This window comes from Oncorhynchus kisutch, linkage group LG4 (genome assembly GCF_002021735.2).
Source record: "Oncorhynchus kisutch isolate 150728-3 linkage group LG4, Okis_V2, whole genome shotgun sequence".
NCBI classification, from domain to species: Eukaryota; Metazoa; Chordata; class Actinopteri; order Salmoniformes; family Salmonidae; genus Oncorhynchus; species Oncorhynchus kisutch.
The window spans coordinates 2,110,453-2,125,604 of NC_034177.2; the positions used below are offsets into that span (position 1 = coordinate 2,110,453).

At 46.3% G+C, this 15,152-nt stretch overlaps 1 protein-coding gene across 1 annotated transcript in view; it reads left to right on the top strand.

Moving 5' to 3' along the window:
- Window positions 1-14,827, top strand: part of tmem131 (transmembrane protein 131) — an 80,379-nt gene extending 65,552 nt beyond the window's left edge. Inside the window, exons 24-33 of the mRNA XM_031822287.1 lie at window positions 2,282-2,431; window positions 2,594-3,033; window positions 5,646-5,836; window positions 5,947-6,217; window positions 8,027-8,191; window positions 10,256-10,522; window positions 10,644-10,722; window positions 10,807-10,892; window positions 12,394-12,536; window positions 14,076-14,827. Coding sequence (XP_031678147.1) covers window positions 2,282-2,431; window positions 2,594-3,033; window positions 5,646-5,836; window positions 5,947-6,217; window positions 8,027-8,191; window positions 10,256-10,522; window positions 10,644-10,722; window positions 10,807-10,892; window positions 12,394-12,536; window positions 14,076-14,330 — 2,047 coding nt within the window. The 3' untranslated portion in view covers window positions 14,331-14,827. The remainder of the gene's footprint in view (window positions 1-2,281; window positions 2,432-2,593; window positions 3,034-5,645; window positions 5,837-5,946; window positions 6,218-8,026; window positions 8,192-10,255; window positions 10,523-10,643; window positions 10,723-10,806; window positions 10,893-12,393; window positions 12,537-14,075) is intronic.
- Window positions 14,828-15,152: the final 325 nt, after the last annotated feature.

The window sequence follows — 15,152 nt, forward strand, 5'->3', positions numbered from 1 at the left end:
GAATCAATCTTTAGGATGTTTTTATCATAAATCTTCAATAATGTTCCAACCGGAGAATTCCTTTTGTCTGTAGAAAAGCAATGGAACGAGGGGTAACTTTCACATGAACGCACGTCACGAGCTCATGGGACTCTGCCAGACACCTGGCTCAAACAGCCCTTATGAGCCCCCACTTCACAGTAGACGCATCAAACAAGGTTCTAAAGACTGTTGACGTCTAGTGGAAGCCTTAGGAAGTGCAATATGACCAATATCCCACTGTATCTTCGATAGGGCATGAGTTGAAAAACTACAAACTTTAGATTTCCCACTTCCTGGTTGGATTTTTTCTCAGGTTTTTATGTTTATGTTTTCTGTTATACTCACAGACATCATTCAAACAGTTTTAGAAACTTCAGACTGTTTTCTATCCAAATCTATGCATATATTAGCAAATGGGCCTGAGTAGCAGGCAGTTTACTCTGGGCACCTTATTCATCCAAGCTACTCAATACTGCCCCCCAGTCCCAAAGAGGTTAATCCAGCCACTTTGTCAGATTTCAAAAAGGCTTTATGGCGAAAGCATAACATGATATTATCTGAGGACAGTGCCCCGCACACAAAAGCATAAAAACATTTTCCAACCAAGCAGAGGAGTCACGAATGTCAGAAATAGCAATAAAATAAATCACTTACCTTTGAAGATCTTCATCTGGTTGCAATCACAAGGGTCCCAGCTACATAACAAATGGTCCTTTTGTTCGATAAAGTCCCTCTTTATATCCCAAAAACTCTGTTTTGTTGGTGCGTTTTGTTCAGTAATCCACTGGCTCCAAGGCGGTCAAAACATGCAGATGAATACATCCTAATAGCACCGGCAAAGTTCGTTGAAACATGTCAAATGATGTTTATAATTCATCCTCAGGCTGTCAATTATCTAAATAATCGATAATTTTTCAACCGGACAATAATATAGCATATTCAATAGAAAGGAAAAAGAACGAAGGGCGCGCACACAGTCACGTGCTCAAACCAGTACTGCATGATTCTATAGTCCACTGACAAAGGTTATTTTCAGAAAACAAGCCTGAAACCATGTCTAAAGACTGTTGACATCTAGTGGAAGCCATAGGAACTGCAATCTGGGCCCTAACCCATTACATAGTCAATAGGCTTTCAATGGAAAACCACTTGCATCAAAAAAAATCCCACTTCCTGGATGGATTTAGTGTTTAGAGTGTTTTCTATCCAAATCTACCAATCATATGCATATCCTAGCTTCTGGGTCTGAGTAGCAGGCAGTTTACTTTGGGCTTTTCATCCGGACGTCAAAATACTGCCCCCTAGCCCAAAGAAGTTTTAAAAGGCACATGACAACCCACTTGGAGTTTTCCAAAAGGCACCTAAAGGACTCTCAGATTATGAGATACAAGATTTTCTGGTCTGATGAAACCAAGATTGAACTCTGCCCTGAATGCCAAGCGTCACGTCTGGAGGAAACTTGGCATCATCCCTAAGGTGAAGCATGGTGGTGGCAGCATCACGCTGTGGGGATGTTTTTCAGAGGCAGGGACTAGGAGACTAGTCAGGTTTGAGGGAAAGATGAACGGAGCAAAGTACAGAGATCCTTGATGAAAACCTACTCCAGAGCTCTCAGGACCTCAGACTGGAGCGAAAGTTCACCTTCCAACAGGACAACAACCCTAAGCACACAGCCAAAATAACGCAAGAGTGGCTTCGGGACAAGTCTCTGAATGTCCTTGAGTGGCCCAAAAAGTGCAAGATAGTGGCTCATCCTCCTTGGCCTAGCTTGAATCTGATCAAACATCTCTGGAGAGACCTGAAAATAGCTGTGCAGCGACGCTCCCCATCCAACCTGACAGAGCTTGAGAGAATCTGCAGAGAAGAATGGGAGAAACTCGCCAAATACAGGTGTGCCAAGCTTGTAGCATCATACCCAAGAAGACTCAAGGCTGTAAGCACTGCCCAAGGTGCTTCAACAAAGTACTGTTAGATTCTAAAAAAATAAGTAAAACTAACAGACAAGCAAAGTTTATTCACCTAAACAGCTGAAAAGACATGTTTCCACCAGGACCCCCCTTTAGGTGGAGTCTCCTCCTTTTCTCCAAACACTACATATTTGTTGCTAGGCAGGAAGTTAAGTGATGTGGTAATAAACTCTTTGCTCTGTTCTGTAGCTTCCTGTTAACATGGCTCTTCTCTCTGTTCTGTAGCTCCCTGTTAACATGGCTCTTCTCTCTGTTCTGTAGCTCCCTGTTAACATGGCTCTTCTCCTCCATAGCTCCATGTTCCTGCTGGTGATTGCTATAGCCTACCTGGAAGCCCAGGGGATCTGGGAGCCGTTTAAGAGACATCTGTCTCTGGACTCTCCCATGGAGACGGGCAGACCCTTCGATCTCAGGGAAATAGTACGCATTTCAAGTGATGCTAAGTAAGTCCGACTTCCTCTTTGTAAAAGATAGATGTGTTTGTCATTAAAGTGTCTTGCATCACAGATATCCCACCCGTATGGAGGTATATAATGGTCCTCTGGTGGAGAGACCTGTTACATCTTCTAAACGTGTAACCTCCCCACTATTCTTTGTCCTTTTAGCTTGAATGATTTCAGCGACGCCCACCAGAACCCGACCAGGGGGATGTATGGTTCTGGTAGCGAGGTGTCCCGGGTCGGGAGCCGAAACAGCAGAGCCTCTGTAGACCTTGATGGACAGAGAGCCAGGATGGACTTTGATCGATCAACTATGCAAGCCTCCTCCACCTTCTCTTCCTCCCAGCTAGCCAATGGCGCCCCGGTTTCCTGTCAGCTGACCAATCGGAAGGCGCGGAGCTCCAAGAGGCAGCAGGGTGGAGGACTCCTGGACCTCCAGAACAGGGGCCCTTGGTCAGGGTCGTCTCTGCCCCACAGAAGGCGCTGTTCTGGGGGAGAGGACCCAGACTACGCCAGCCTCCTGGGGGCCATGGATAACGACCTGGATAGACCTGAATCACCACCTCTACAGGAACACAACGTTTCTCTGTCTACACTGAACAACGGTACCATTACTCTACATAACAACGCTACCATTACTCTACACAGAACAACGCTACCATTACTCTACACAGAACAGCACTACCATTACTCTACACTGAACAGCGCTACCATTACTCTACACAGAACAACGCTACCATTACTCGACACAGAACAACGCTACCATTACTCTACACAGAACAACGCTACCATTACTCGACACAGAACAACGCTACCATTACTCGACACAGAACAACGCTACCATTACTCTACACAGAACAATGCTACCATTACTCTACACTGAACAACGGTACCATTACTCGACACAGAACAACGCTACCATTACTCTACACAGAACAACGCTACCATTACTCTACACAGAACAACGCTACCATTACTCTACACAGAACAACGCTACCATTACTCTACACAGAACAATGCTACCATTACTCTACACTGAACAACGGTACCATTACAACATTTTGTTGTTTACAGTCTGAATTTTTAAATGTAGATGATTTTTGTTGTTGTTGCTGGCCTGCACACAATACCAAAGTGGAATACAGTGGGGCAAAAAAGTATTTAGTCAATTGTGCAAGTTCTCCCACTTAAAAAGATGGGAGAGGCCTGTAAATTTCATCATAGGTACACTTCAACTATGACAGACAAAATGAGGGGAAAAAATCCAGAAAATCACATTGTAGGATTTTTAATGAATTTATTTGCAAATTTTGGTGGAAAATAAGTATTTGGTCAATAACAAAAGTTTATCTCAATACTTTGTTATATACCCTTTGTTGGCAATGACAGAGGTCAAACATTTTCTGTAAGTCTTCACAAGGTTTTCACACACTGTTGCTGGTATTTTGGCCCATTCCTCCATGCAGATCTCCTCTAGAGCAGTGATGTTTTGGGGCTGTTGCTGGGCAATCTGTTTGCAACAAGGCATTAAAGTAATACTGCAAAAAATGTGTTAAACCAATTAACTGTTTGTTCTGAATACAGAGTTATGTTTGGGACAAATACAACACTTACTGAGTGCCACTCTCTCCATATTTTTAAGCACAGTAGTGGTGGCTGCATCATGTTATGGAAATGCTTGCAATAGTTAACGACTGGGGAGTTTTTCAGGATAAAAAAAGGAAAGGAAATGGGGCTAAGCAAAGGCAAAATCCTAGAGGAAAACCTGGTTCAGTCTGCTTTCCACCAGACACTGAATTCACCTTTCAACACGACAATAACCTAAAACACAAGGCCAAATCTACACTGGAGTTGCTTACCAATAAGACAGTTGATGTTTCTGAGTGTCCGAGTTTTGACTTAAACCTACTTGAAAATCAACAACCAATTTGACAGAGCTTGAAGAATTTTTTAAAAGAATAATGGACAAATGTTGCACAATCCATGTGTGTAAAGCTCTTAGAGACTCACCCAGAAAGTAATTACTGCCCAAGTATTGACTTGGGTGTGACTACTGTATACTGAACAGAAATATGAACTCAACATGCAACAATTTCAAATATTTTACTCACTCAATTTAAATAATTTCATTAGGCCCTCATCGATGGATTTCACATGATTGGGCATGGTTGCAGCCATGGGTGGGCCTGGAAGAGCCACTGAGGAGCCAGGCCCAGCCAATCAGAATTAGTTTTCCCCCACAAAGGGCTTTATTAGAGACAAATACTCCTTGGCATCTCTTCCCCCCCCCCCCTCCCCCTCAGATGATCCCGCAGGTGAAGAAGCCAGATGTGGAGGTCCTGGGCTGGCGTGGTTACACATGGTCTGCGGTTGTGAGGCCATGTGGACGTACTGCCAAATTCTCAAAAATGGTGGTGGCTTATGGTAGAGAAATGAACATTTAAATTCTCTGGAAACAGCTTTGGTGGAACTTCCTGCAGTCAACATGCCAATTGCATGCTCTGTCAAAACTTGAGACATCAGTGGCCTTGTGTTGTGGGACTAAACTGCACATTTTAAAGTGGCCTTTTATTGTCCCCAGCACAAGGTGCACCTGTGCAATGATCATGCTGTTTAATCAGCTTCTTTATATGCCACACCTGTCAGGTGGATCAATTATCTTGGCAAAGGAAACATGTTCACTAATAAGGATGTAACAACATTTGTGCTCAACATTTGAGAGAAATAAGCATTTTTTGTGTGTATGGAATCTTATTTTTTAATATATATTGTTTTTTTTATTTTTCAGCTCATGAAACCAACACAACATGTTGTGTTTATATTTTTGATCGGTATAAATGAGATATTTCTGTCATTGTGGGGTATTGTGTGAAAAAACATTTAATCAAATTTTGAATTCAGGCAGTAACACAACAAAATGTGTAACAAGTGGAGGGGTATGAATCCTCCCTGATGCCACTGTAGGTACTGTTGGTACTGTAGGTACTCTAAGTACTGTTGGTACTGTAGGTACTGTAGGTACTGTTGGTACTGTAGGTACTGTTGGTACTCTAGGTACTGTTGGTACTGTTGGTACTCTAGGTACTGTTGGTACTGTAGGTACTGTTGGTACTGTAGGTACGCACAGGCCCTTTGTAACCAAACATGCTGCTGTGACTGTAGTTGTGGTGTTCTGTAGTAGTTGTGACTGTAGTTGTGTATTTGTGTTGTCCTGCAGTGCTAGACTCTAAAGGAAAGCAGCTGAGAGGTAAAACTAATGCTCAGAGAAAGAGAGCGGAGAAGGAGAGGAGAGCAAAGGGAAAACCACCTCCGGGAGACCAGCTGAAGGATGTTTTGGCAGACAATGACGACAGCTCCTCTACCACCACAGAGACCTCCAACCCTGATGTAGAGGCCAGCAACAAAGAGGTAGACCGAGAGAGAGAGCGACACACACACACACACCACACGCAGACTCACTAACTCTTGCAGACTTTAAACGGGGTGGTATAGGGAGAATATCTTGTTCTTCTGTTTAGGAACCAGTGAAGAAGAAGGGCAGAACAGCAGTGACTCTGGAGAAAGAGGAAACCAAACCCCAAAACAACAAGCGACAAACCAACTCAAATGATCAATCTAGTTCCCTGGAGCTCCCTTACATCACAGCCCTGGAGAACAAACAACGCAAGACCTTCACATCCAAAGCCCTCATCCACTCTGCTCTCACCACCGCCCCTACAGCTAGGACTCTGCAGAAACCCAGACCTGGGTCTCTCCCCCATCTCAACTCGTCTGATTGTTCTGTACTTGGTAATGGAGACATGTTGTTGTTTATACTGGTGCTTCTTTAAGTTCCGTCACTGTTTTTTTGCTGCTTCTGAACGTGATCTTTAATGGTTGAAACAGCCAAACAGTCAGGGATTCTCTTTTGTTCTTTATATTGGATCTTCTCTTTGTCAAATTCCTTTTATTATTGATTATCATTAGGGTTCGGGTCAGAGTTCACGCTCTCCCTAGGGTCAGTGTTCACGCTCTCCCTAGGGTCAGTGTCCACGCCCTCCCTAGGGTCAGTGTCTTAGCTCACCCTAGGGTCAGTGTCCACGCTCTCCCTAGGGTCAGTGTCCACGCTCTCCCTAGGGTCAGTGTCCACGCTCTCCCTAGGGTCAGTGTCCACGCTCTCCCTAGGGTCAGAGTCCACGCTCACCCTAGGGTCAGTGTCCACGCTCTCCCTAGGGTCAGTGTCCACGCTCTCCCTAGGGTCAGTGTCCACGCTCTCCCTAGGGTCAGAGTCCACGCTCTCCCTAGGGTCAGTGTCCACGCTCTCCCTAGGGTCAGTGTCCACGCTCTCCCTAGGGTCAGAGTCCACGCTCTCCCTAGGGTCAGAGTCCACGCTCTCCCTAGGGTCAGAGTCCACGCTCTCCCTAGGGTCAGAGTCCACGCTCTCCCTAGGGTCAGAGTCCACGCTCTCCCTAGGGTCAGTGTCCACGCTCTCCCTAGGGTCAGAGTCCACGCTCTCCCTAGGGTCAGAGTCCACGCTCTCCCTAGGGTCAGAGTCCACGCTCTCCCTAGGGTCAGAGTCCACGCTCTCCCTAGGGTCAGAGTCCACGCTCTCCCTAGGGTCAGAGTCCACGCTCTCCCGAGGGTCAGAGTCCACGCTCTCCCGAGGGTCAGAGTCCACGCTCTCCCTAGGGTCAGAGTCCACGCTCTCCCTAGGGTCAGAGTCCACGCTCTCCCTAGGGTCAGAGTCCACGCTCTCCCTAGGGTCAGAGTCCACGCTCTCCCTAGGGTCAGAGTCCACGCTCTCCCTAGGGTCAGAGTCCACGCTCTCCCTAGGGTCAGAGTCCACGCTCTCCCTAGGGTCAGAGTCCACGCTCTCCCTAGGGTCAGAGTCCACGCTCTCCCTAGGGTCAGAGTCCACGCTCTCCCTAGGGTCAGAGTCCACGCTCTCCCTAGGGTCAGAGTCCACGCTCTCCCTAGGGTCAGAGTCCACGCTCTCCCTAGGGTCAGAGTCCACGCTCTCCCTAGGGTCAGAGTCCACGCTCTCCCTAGGGTCAGAGTCCACGCTCTCCCTAGGGTCAGAGTCCACGCTCTCCCTAGGGTCAGAGTCCACGCTCTCCCTAGGGTCAGAGTCCACGCTCTCCCTAGGGTCAGAGTCCACGCTCTCCCTAGGGTCAGAGTCCACGCTCTCCCTAGGGTCAGTGTCCACGCTCTCCCTAGGGTCAGTGTCCACGCTCTCCCTAGGGTCAGTGTCCACGCTCTCCCTAGGGTCAGTGTCCACGCTCTCCCTAGGGTCAGTGTCCACGCTCTCCCTAGGGTCAGTGTCCACGCTCTCCCTAGGGTCAGAGTCCACGCTCTCCCTAGGGTCAGAGTCCACGCTCTCCCTAGGGTCAGAGTCCACGCTCTCCCTAGGGTCAGAGTCCACGCTCTCCCTAGGGTCAGAGTCCTAGCTCACCCTAGGGTCAGAGTCCACGCTCTCCCTAGGGTCAGAGTCCTAGCTCACCCTAGGGTCAGAGTCCACGCTCTCCCTAGCCCATTATACCTCCATCCATTCTCACGTCTATATGTTCTGTTAGGCTGTTATCTGAGACGGGTGGTTCCCTTTCTCTCTCTGCCCCCCAGTGCCTTGTGGGAAGCTGGAGGATTCTTGTCCGTTTCCCGTGGTGAAGCGGTTGTCCAACGGCTCGGTCTCGGTTTCAGAGCTGGATCACAGCAGCAGCTCCGAGGGAGAGAAGGAGTTCGCTGCTACTGAATGGGACAACCCACTGCTCACCAGAACCACCAACCGTAGGTCACTTATCTACATTGACCAATGTGTGTCCAAAATGGCACCCTATTCCCTATATAGTGCACTACTTTAGACCAGAGCCCTATTCCATATATAGTGCACTACTTTAGACCAGAGCCATATTCCCTATATAGTGCACTACATTAGACCAGAGCCCTATTCCCTATATAGTGCACTACTTTAGACCAGAGCCCTATTCCCTATATAGTGCACTACTTTAGACCAGAGCCCTATTCCATATATAGTGCACTACTTTAGACCAGTTGCCTATTCCCTATGTAGTGCACTACTTTAGACAGGAGCCCTATTCCCTATGTAGTGCACTACTTTAGACCAGAGCCCTATGTAGGGATTAGGGTGCCATCTGGGATACAGTCCTGTGTTGGCGTACATTTGATCAATTAACCTCTCTGGCACCAAATTCAAAACAACAGAAATCCCATAATTAAAATGTTACACCATTTTAAAGATAAACTTGTTGTAAATCCAGCCACCGTGTACGATTTCAAAAAGGCTTTACGACGAAAGCACACCAAACGATTATGTTAGGTCAGCACCTAGTCACAGAAAAACCCAGCCATTTTTCCAGCCAAAGAGAGGAGTCACAAAAAGCAGAAATAGAGATAAAATTCATCACTAACCTTTGATGATCTTCATCAGATGACACTCATAGGACTTCATGTTACACAATACATGTATGTTTTGTTCAATATAGTTCATATTTATATCCAAAAATCTCAGTATACATTGGCGCGTTATGTTCAGTAGTTCCAAAAACATCTTGTGATTTGGCAGAGAGCCACATACATTTTACAGAGATACTCATAATAAACACTGATGAAAGATAAAACTGTTATGCATGGAATTTTAGATCCACTTCTCCTTAATGCAACCGCTGTGTCAGATTTTTTTTTTTACTTTACGGAAAAAGCACACCATGCAATAATCTGAGTACGGCGCTCAGACACACAAACAAGCCATACAGATATCCGCCATGTTGTGGAGTCAACAGGAGTCAGAAACAGCATTATAAATATTAACTTACCTTTGATGATCTTCATCAGAATGCACTCCCAGGAATCCCAATTCCACAATAAATGTTTGTTTTGTAAGATAAAGTCCATAATTTATGTCCAAATACCTCCTTTTTGTTTGCGCGTTTAGCCCAGTAATCCAAATTCATGAGGCGCGATCACTATGTCCAGACGAAAAGTCAAAATGTTCCGTTACTGTCCGTAGAAACATGTCAAACGATGTATTGAATCAATCTTTAGGATGTTTAACATAAATCTTCAATAATATTCCAACCGGAGAATTCCTTTGTCTTCAGAAATACAATGGAATGCAGGTCGCTCGCGCGTAATCAGCTCATGCCACTCTTGCAGAGCCCTGACTCATTCAGCTCTCATTCCGTCTCCTTCACAGTAGAATCCTCAAACAAGGTTCTAAAGACTGTTCACATCTAGTGGAAGCCTTAGGAAGTGCAATATGACTCCATAGACACTGTATATCCGATAGGCAATGACTTGAAAAACTACAAACCTCAGATTTCCCACTTCCTGGTTGGATTTGTTCTCAGGTTTTTGCCTGCCATATGTGTTATGTTATACTCACAGACATCGTTCAAACTGTTTTAGAAACGTCAGTGTTTTCTATCCAAATCAACTAACAATATGCATATCCTAGCATCTGGGCCTGAGTAGCATTCAGTTTACTCTGGGCATGCTTTTCATCCGGACGTGAAAATACTGCCCCCTACCCCAAAGAAGTTAAGCCAACTCAGGGAGTAAACTGAAATTCATCACGGTTACTCTATTGGTGCAGAAAAAAACCCTGTTGAGATATATCTGGGGTAATATAAGACGCGTTTCATAAGATAATGTTGATGGTTTCAGCAGATGAATGTAATTAATGTTAATTAAATAATAGAGGTCCTAGAATCAATCCCTGTGGAACACCACATTCACGACTGCCTCCTCTCTCCTCTCTCTCCTGTCTCTCCTGTCTCTCCGCTTCCCTGTGAAACACCACATCCACTACTGCCTCCTGTATCCACCCTGCAGAAGCCGACAGTCTCCAGCAGACCTCCCTCCAGACCATGAATGCAGACACCTTCCTGAAGAGACCCATCTCAGCTAGGACCTACTCCCATCCCCGCTCCTCCCCCAGCCTAGTGACCAGGGGAACATACAGCCAAGTACTCAATGCCAATAGTGAGACCAACTTGAAGAAGGCACCAGGGAACAAGTTAGCTAATGCCACCTCTCTCCCGGGCAAGAATGGTAATCCTACTTTTGCAGCTGTGGCTGCGGGATACGACAGAAGCCCAGGTGAGCTGCCATAGCAAATTGTCAACCCTCTGATACTTTTGTATTGACTAGACTACAAGTTGTGACCGTAGTGTGATGGTTTTCAGGTGGCAAGTTGTGACCATAGTGTGATGGTTTTCAGGTGGCAGTGGCCCAGGTCAAAGAGCCCAATGGAAGACTCTAGCTCACGTGACCTCAGTGGAGAGCGACAGCTCAGACAGGTAACATGTCGCTCTCTCCAGGCGCTCGCTCTATCGCTTTCTCGCTCTGATTCCAAATAATCCATTCATTTTCCCTCTATCTAGCTCAGGATTATGGTCTCCCATAGGATTCAACCCTGCCAACTCCTTCTCTGCATTCGGACCCAACAACTCCTTCAATCTGACAGGAGGTAAGGACTGGAATCAGGGGAGCACAATGAGGCTTCAGGCTTTATGGTGGTGTTATGTCTCCAGCTAGGGGCTTTATGGTGCTGTCATGTTGTCTTCAGCTAGGGGCTTTATGGTGCTGTCATGTTGTCTTCAGCTAGGGGCTTTATGGTGCTGTCATGTTGTCTTCAGCTAGGGGCTTTATGGTGCTGTCATGTTGTCTTCAGCTAGGGGCTTTATGGTGCTGTCATGTTGTCTTCAGCTAGGGGCTTTATGGTGGTGTCATGTCTCCAGCTAGGGGCTTTATGGTACTGTCATGTTGTCTCCAGCTAGGGGCTTTATGGTGCTGTCATGTTGTCTCCAGCTAGGGGCTTTATGGTGCTGTCATGTTGTCTCCAGCTAGGGGCTTTATGGTGCTGTCATGTTGTCTCCAGCTAGGGGCTTTATGGTGCTGTCATGTCTCCAGCTAGGGGCTTTATGGTGCTGTCATGTTGTCTCCAGCTCGGGCAGCCTACTACTTCTAGTTCTGTAATAAATTGGATCCATTACATTTGATGGTGCGTTTTAATTCGGCGTGGTTAGAAATCCTGCAGTTATTGTGCTGTAGTGGGTGAAGTGTTGGCTTATTTCGGGGATTTCACATTAGACTATAGTGATCCGGACTGTAGTGGATCATCAATCCACATTAGACTATAGTGATCCGGACTGTAGTGGATCATCAATCCACATTAGACTATAGTGATCCGGACTGTAGTGGATCATCAATCCACATTAGACTATAGTGATCCGGACTGTAGTGGATCAATCCACATTAGACTATAGTGATCCAGACTGTAGTGGATCATCAATCCACATTAGACTATAGTGATCTGGACTGTAGTGGATCATCAATCCACATTAGACTATAGTGATCCGGACTGTAGTGGATCATCAATCCACATTAGACTATAGTGATCCGGACTGTAGTGGATCAATCCACATTAGACTATAGTGATCCGGACTGTAGTGGATCATCAATCCACATTAGACTATAGTGATCCGGACTGTAGTGGATCAATCCACATTAGACTATAGTGATCCGGACTGTAGTGGATCAATCCACATTAGACTATAGTGATCCAGACTGTAGTGGATCATCAATCCACATTAGACTATAGTGATTTGGACTGTAGTGGATCATCAATCCACATTAGACTATAGTGATCCGGACTGTAGTGGATCAATCCACATTAGACTATAGTGATCCGGACTGTAGTGGATCATCAATCCACATTAGACTATAGTGATCCGGACTGTAGTGGATCATCAATCCACATTAGACTATAGTGATCCGGACTGTAGTGGATCATCAATCCACATTAGACTATAGTGATCCGGACTGTAGTGGATCAATCCACATTAGACTATAGTGATCCGGACTGTAGTGGATCATCAATCCACATTAGACTATAGTGATCCGGGCTGTAGTGGATCAATCCACATAATTTTTGCTAGTTGTAAAGGCGTGTTTTGTTTGTTTTCCAGTCTTTCGTGGGATGTCCTTCCCGAAGACATCCGAGCCTCAGCAGACTTTGCCTGAGTTGAGCTCTGCGTCCTCGTCTCTCTGGGACGCCACCAGCAACCCCCTGCACTCCTGGCTCAGCAGCTCCCCCACTGTCGCTGCCTCAGTAAGACCGCCCTTAAATACTATGTTATCTTACATACCACTGTGGTCAGACCCCCTCAAAGTACCTTAACATACATACCACTGTGGTCAGACCCCCTCACAGTACCTTAACATACATACCACTGTGGTCAGACCCCCTCACAGTACCTTAACATATATACCACTGTGGTCAGACCCCCTCAAGGTACCTTAACATACATACCACTGTGGTCAGACCCCCTCAAGGTACCTTAACATACATACCACTGTGGTCAGACCCCCTCACAGTACCTTAACATACATACCACTGTGGTCAGACCCCCTTCACAGTACCATCTTAACATGTGGTCAGACCCCCTCACAGTACCATCTTAACATGTGGTCAGACCCCCTCATAGTACCATCTTAACATGTGGTCAGACCCCCTCATAGTACCATCTTAACATGTGGTCAGACCCCCTCATAGTACCATCTTAACATGTGGTCAGACCCCCTCACAGTACCATCTTAACATGTGGTCAGACCCCCTCACAGGACCATCTTAACACTGTGGTCAGACCCCCTCACAGTACCATCTTAACATGTGGTCAGCCCCCTCACAGGACCATCTTAACACTGTGGTCAGACCCCCTCACAGTACCATCTTAACATGTGGTCAGACCCCCTCACAGTACCATCTTAACACTGTGGTCAGACCCCCTCACAGTACCATCTTAACACTGTGGTCAGACCCCCTCACAGTACCATCTTAACACTGTGGTCAGACCCCCTCACAGTACCATCTTAACATGTGGTCAGACCCCCTCACAGGACCATCTTAACATGTGGTCAGACCCCCTCACAGTACCATCTTAACATGTGGTCAGACCCCCTCATAGTACCATCTTAACGTGTGGTCAGACCCCCTCACAGTACCATCTTAACATGTGGTCAGACCCCCTCATAGTACCATCTTAACGTGTGGTCAGACCCCCTCACAGTACCATCTTAACATGTGGTCAGACCCCCTCACAGTACCATCTTAACATGTGGTCAGACCCCTCACAGTACCTTAACATAAATACCACTGTGGTCAGACCCCCTCACAGTACCATCTTAACACTCCGAGGTACATTCTTAAAGTGGCTATCGCTAGCCGGTTTCAAAGTTCTGTTTGGCCCACTTGATGCATGGAGTGAAGAAACTGTTTTTGACAGTTAGTCAATGTGATATATTGTCGAGACATGCCCCCCCATTTTCACCTGTTATTAAAAAGCTTTCCAGGTCTATTAATTATACTGATGTAGCTTCCTTCCTGTACTAACGATAAACCTATTTAACATCTCCTCACCTGGTCTACTGCTACAAATCGATTGATGATATTGTATATCTTTCTGGTAACTTCCAGTCCATCTAACAGGGGTTCTTCAGTGATATAATGTCCAGGTAACCCCCCCCATGTCCACCAGTAGTAAAAGCTTGATATTATTAGCCTGTAGTGCTCTGGACAGAAGTATTGGACTAGCTTTATATAGGCCAGATATATTGAGACGTTAAAACAAACGATTCCCTGTTTCTCCAGTCTGTCCTGGGTAGCAGCAGGAACCCCTGGTCCACCATCACCCCCTTTGGCAGCTCCATCTGGTCCACTAGTGGAGACACTGCACTACACTCCTTCACTCCCACCACCACCTCCTCCACCCTCCCAGACTTACCGAGCAGCATCCCCACCCTGGGCCTGGCCCCTCCAACTGCCCCCACTGAGATGAGCCGTTCCTACGACCTCTGGAGGCCCACCCTCAGCAGACACGGCTCAGAGTCCTGGTCCAGCCACTGAGGAGTAACAGGCACTCGCTCTTAGCCTGGTCCCAAATCTGTTTCAGCTCGTGCCAACTCCAATGCTGTCTTTATCAAGCCAAACATGGCGACGTGGCATGAAAATGATTGCCAAAGAGTTGGCGTAGCACAAACAGGCTGGAACTCAGGCTAACTCGTGATAATTCTTAACTGAATTATCACGTAAATCATGCATTCATGTAAATGGCATATTTACGTCATGTGAGCAGACCTCATGTACAGATTCTGGTCTAAATCAGAAACATACCATGGTATCAATTGTTAAACAGTCCTTAAATATACATCAACAAATAATTTTATCGACAAGTCCTGTCTAGAAAAGGTTTAAATGTAATTTGGTAGCCCCAGCACTTTCTAACACAAACCAAAACCCCCTGATCATTTAGTTCACAGCAGCTACATGTTTTTTATTCAGGGGGAGAAATACAGTCTGGATTCAGATTCATTTTTAGGAACACCTCTTAAATGTAAACAAAAGGAAAGGAATGTTTTTACCGACACAGGCCACTGTAAACACCCTGGACCAGAGCTAGGTAATACTGGTCTGTTGTTCACTAGCTCTGGTCCAGGTCGCTGTAACACCCTGGACCAGAGCTAGGTAATACTGGTCTGTTGTTCACTAGCTCTGGTCCAGGTCGCTGTAACACCCTGGACCAGAGCTAGGTAATACTGGTCTGTTGTTCACTAGCTCTGGTCCAGGTCGCTGTAACACCCTGGACCAGAGCTAGCTAATACTGGTCTGTTGTTCACTAGCTCTGGTCCAGGTCGCTGTAACACCCTGGACCAGAGCTAGGTAATACTG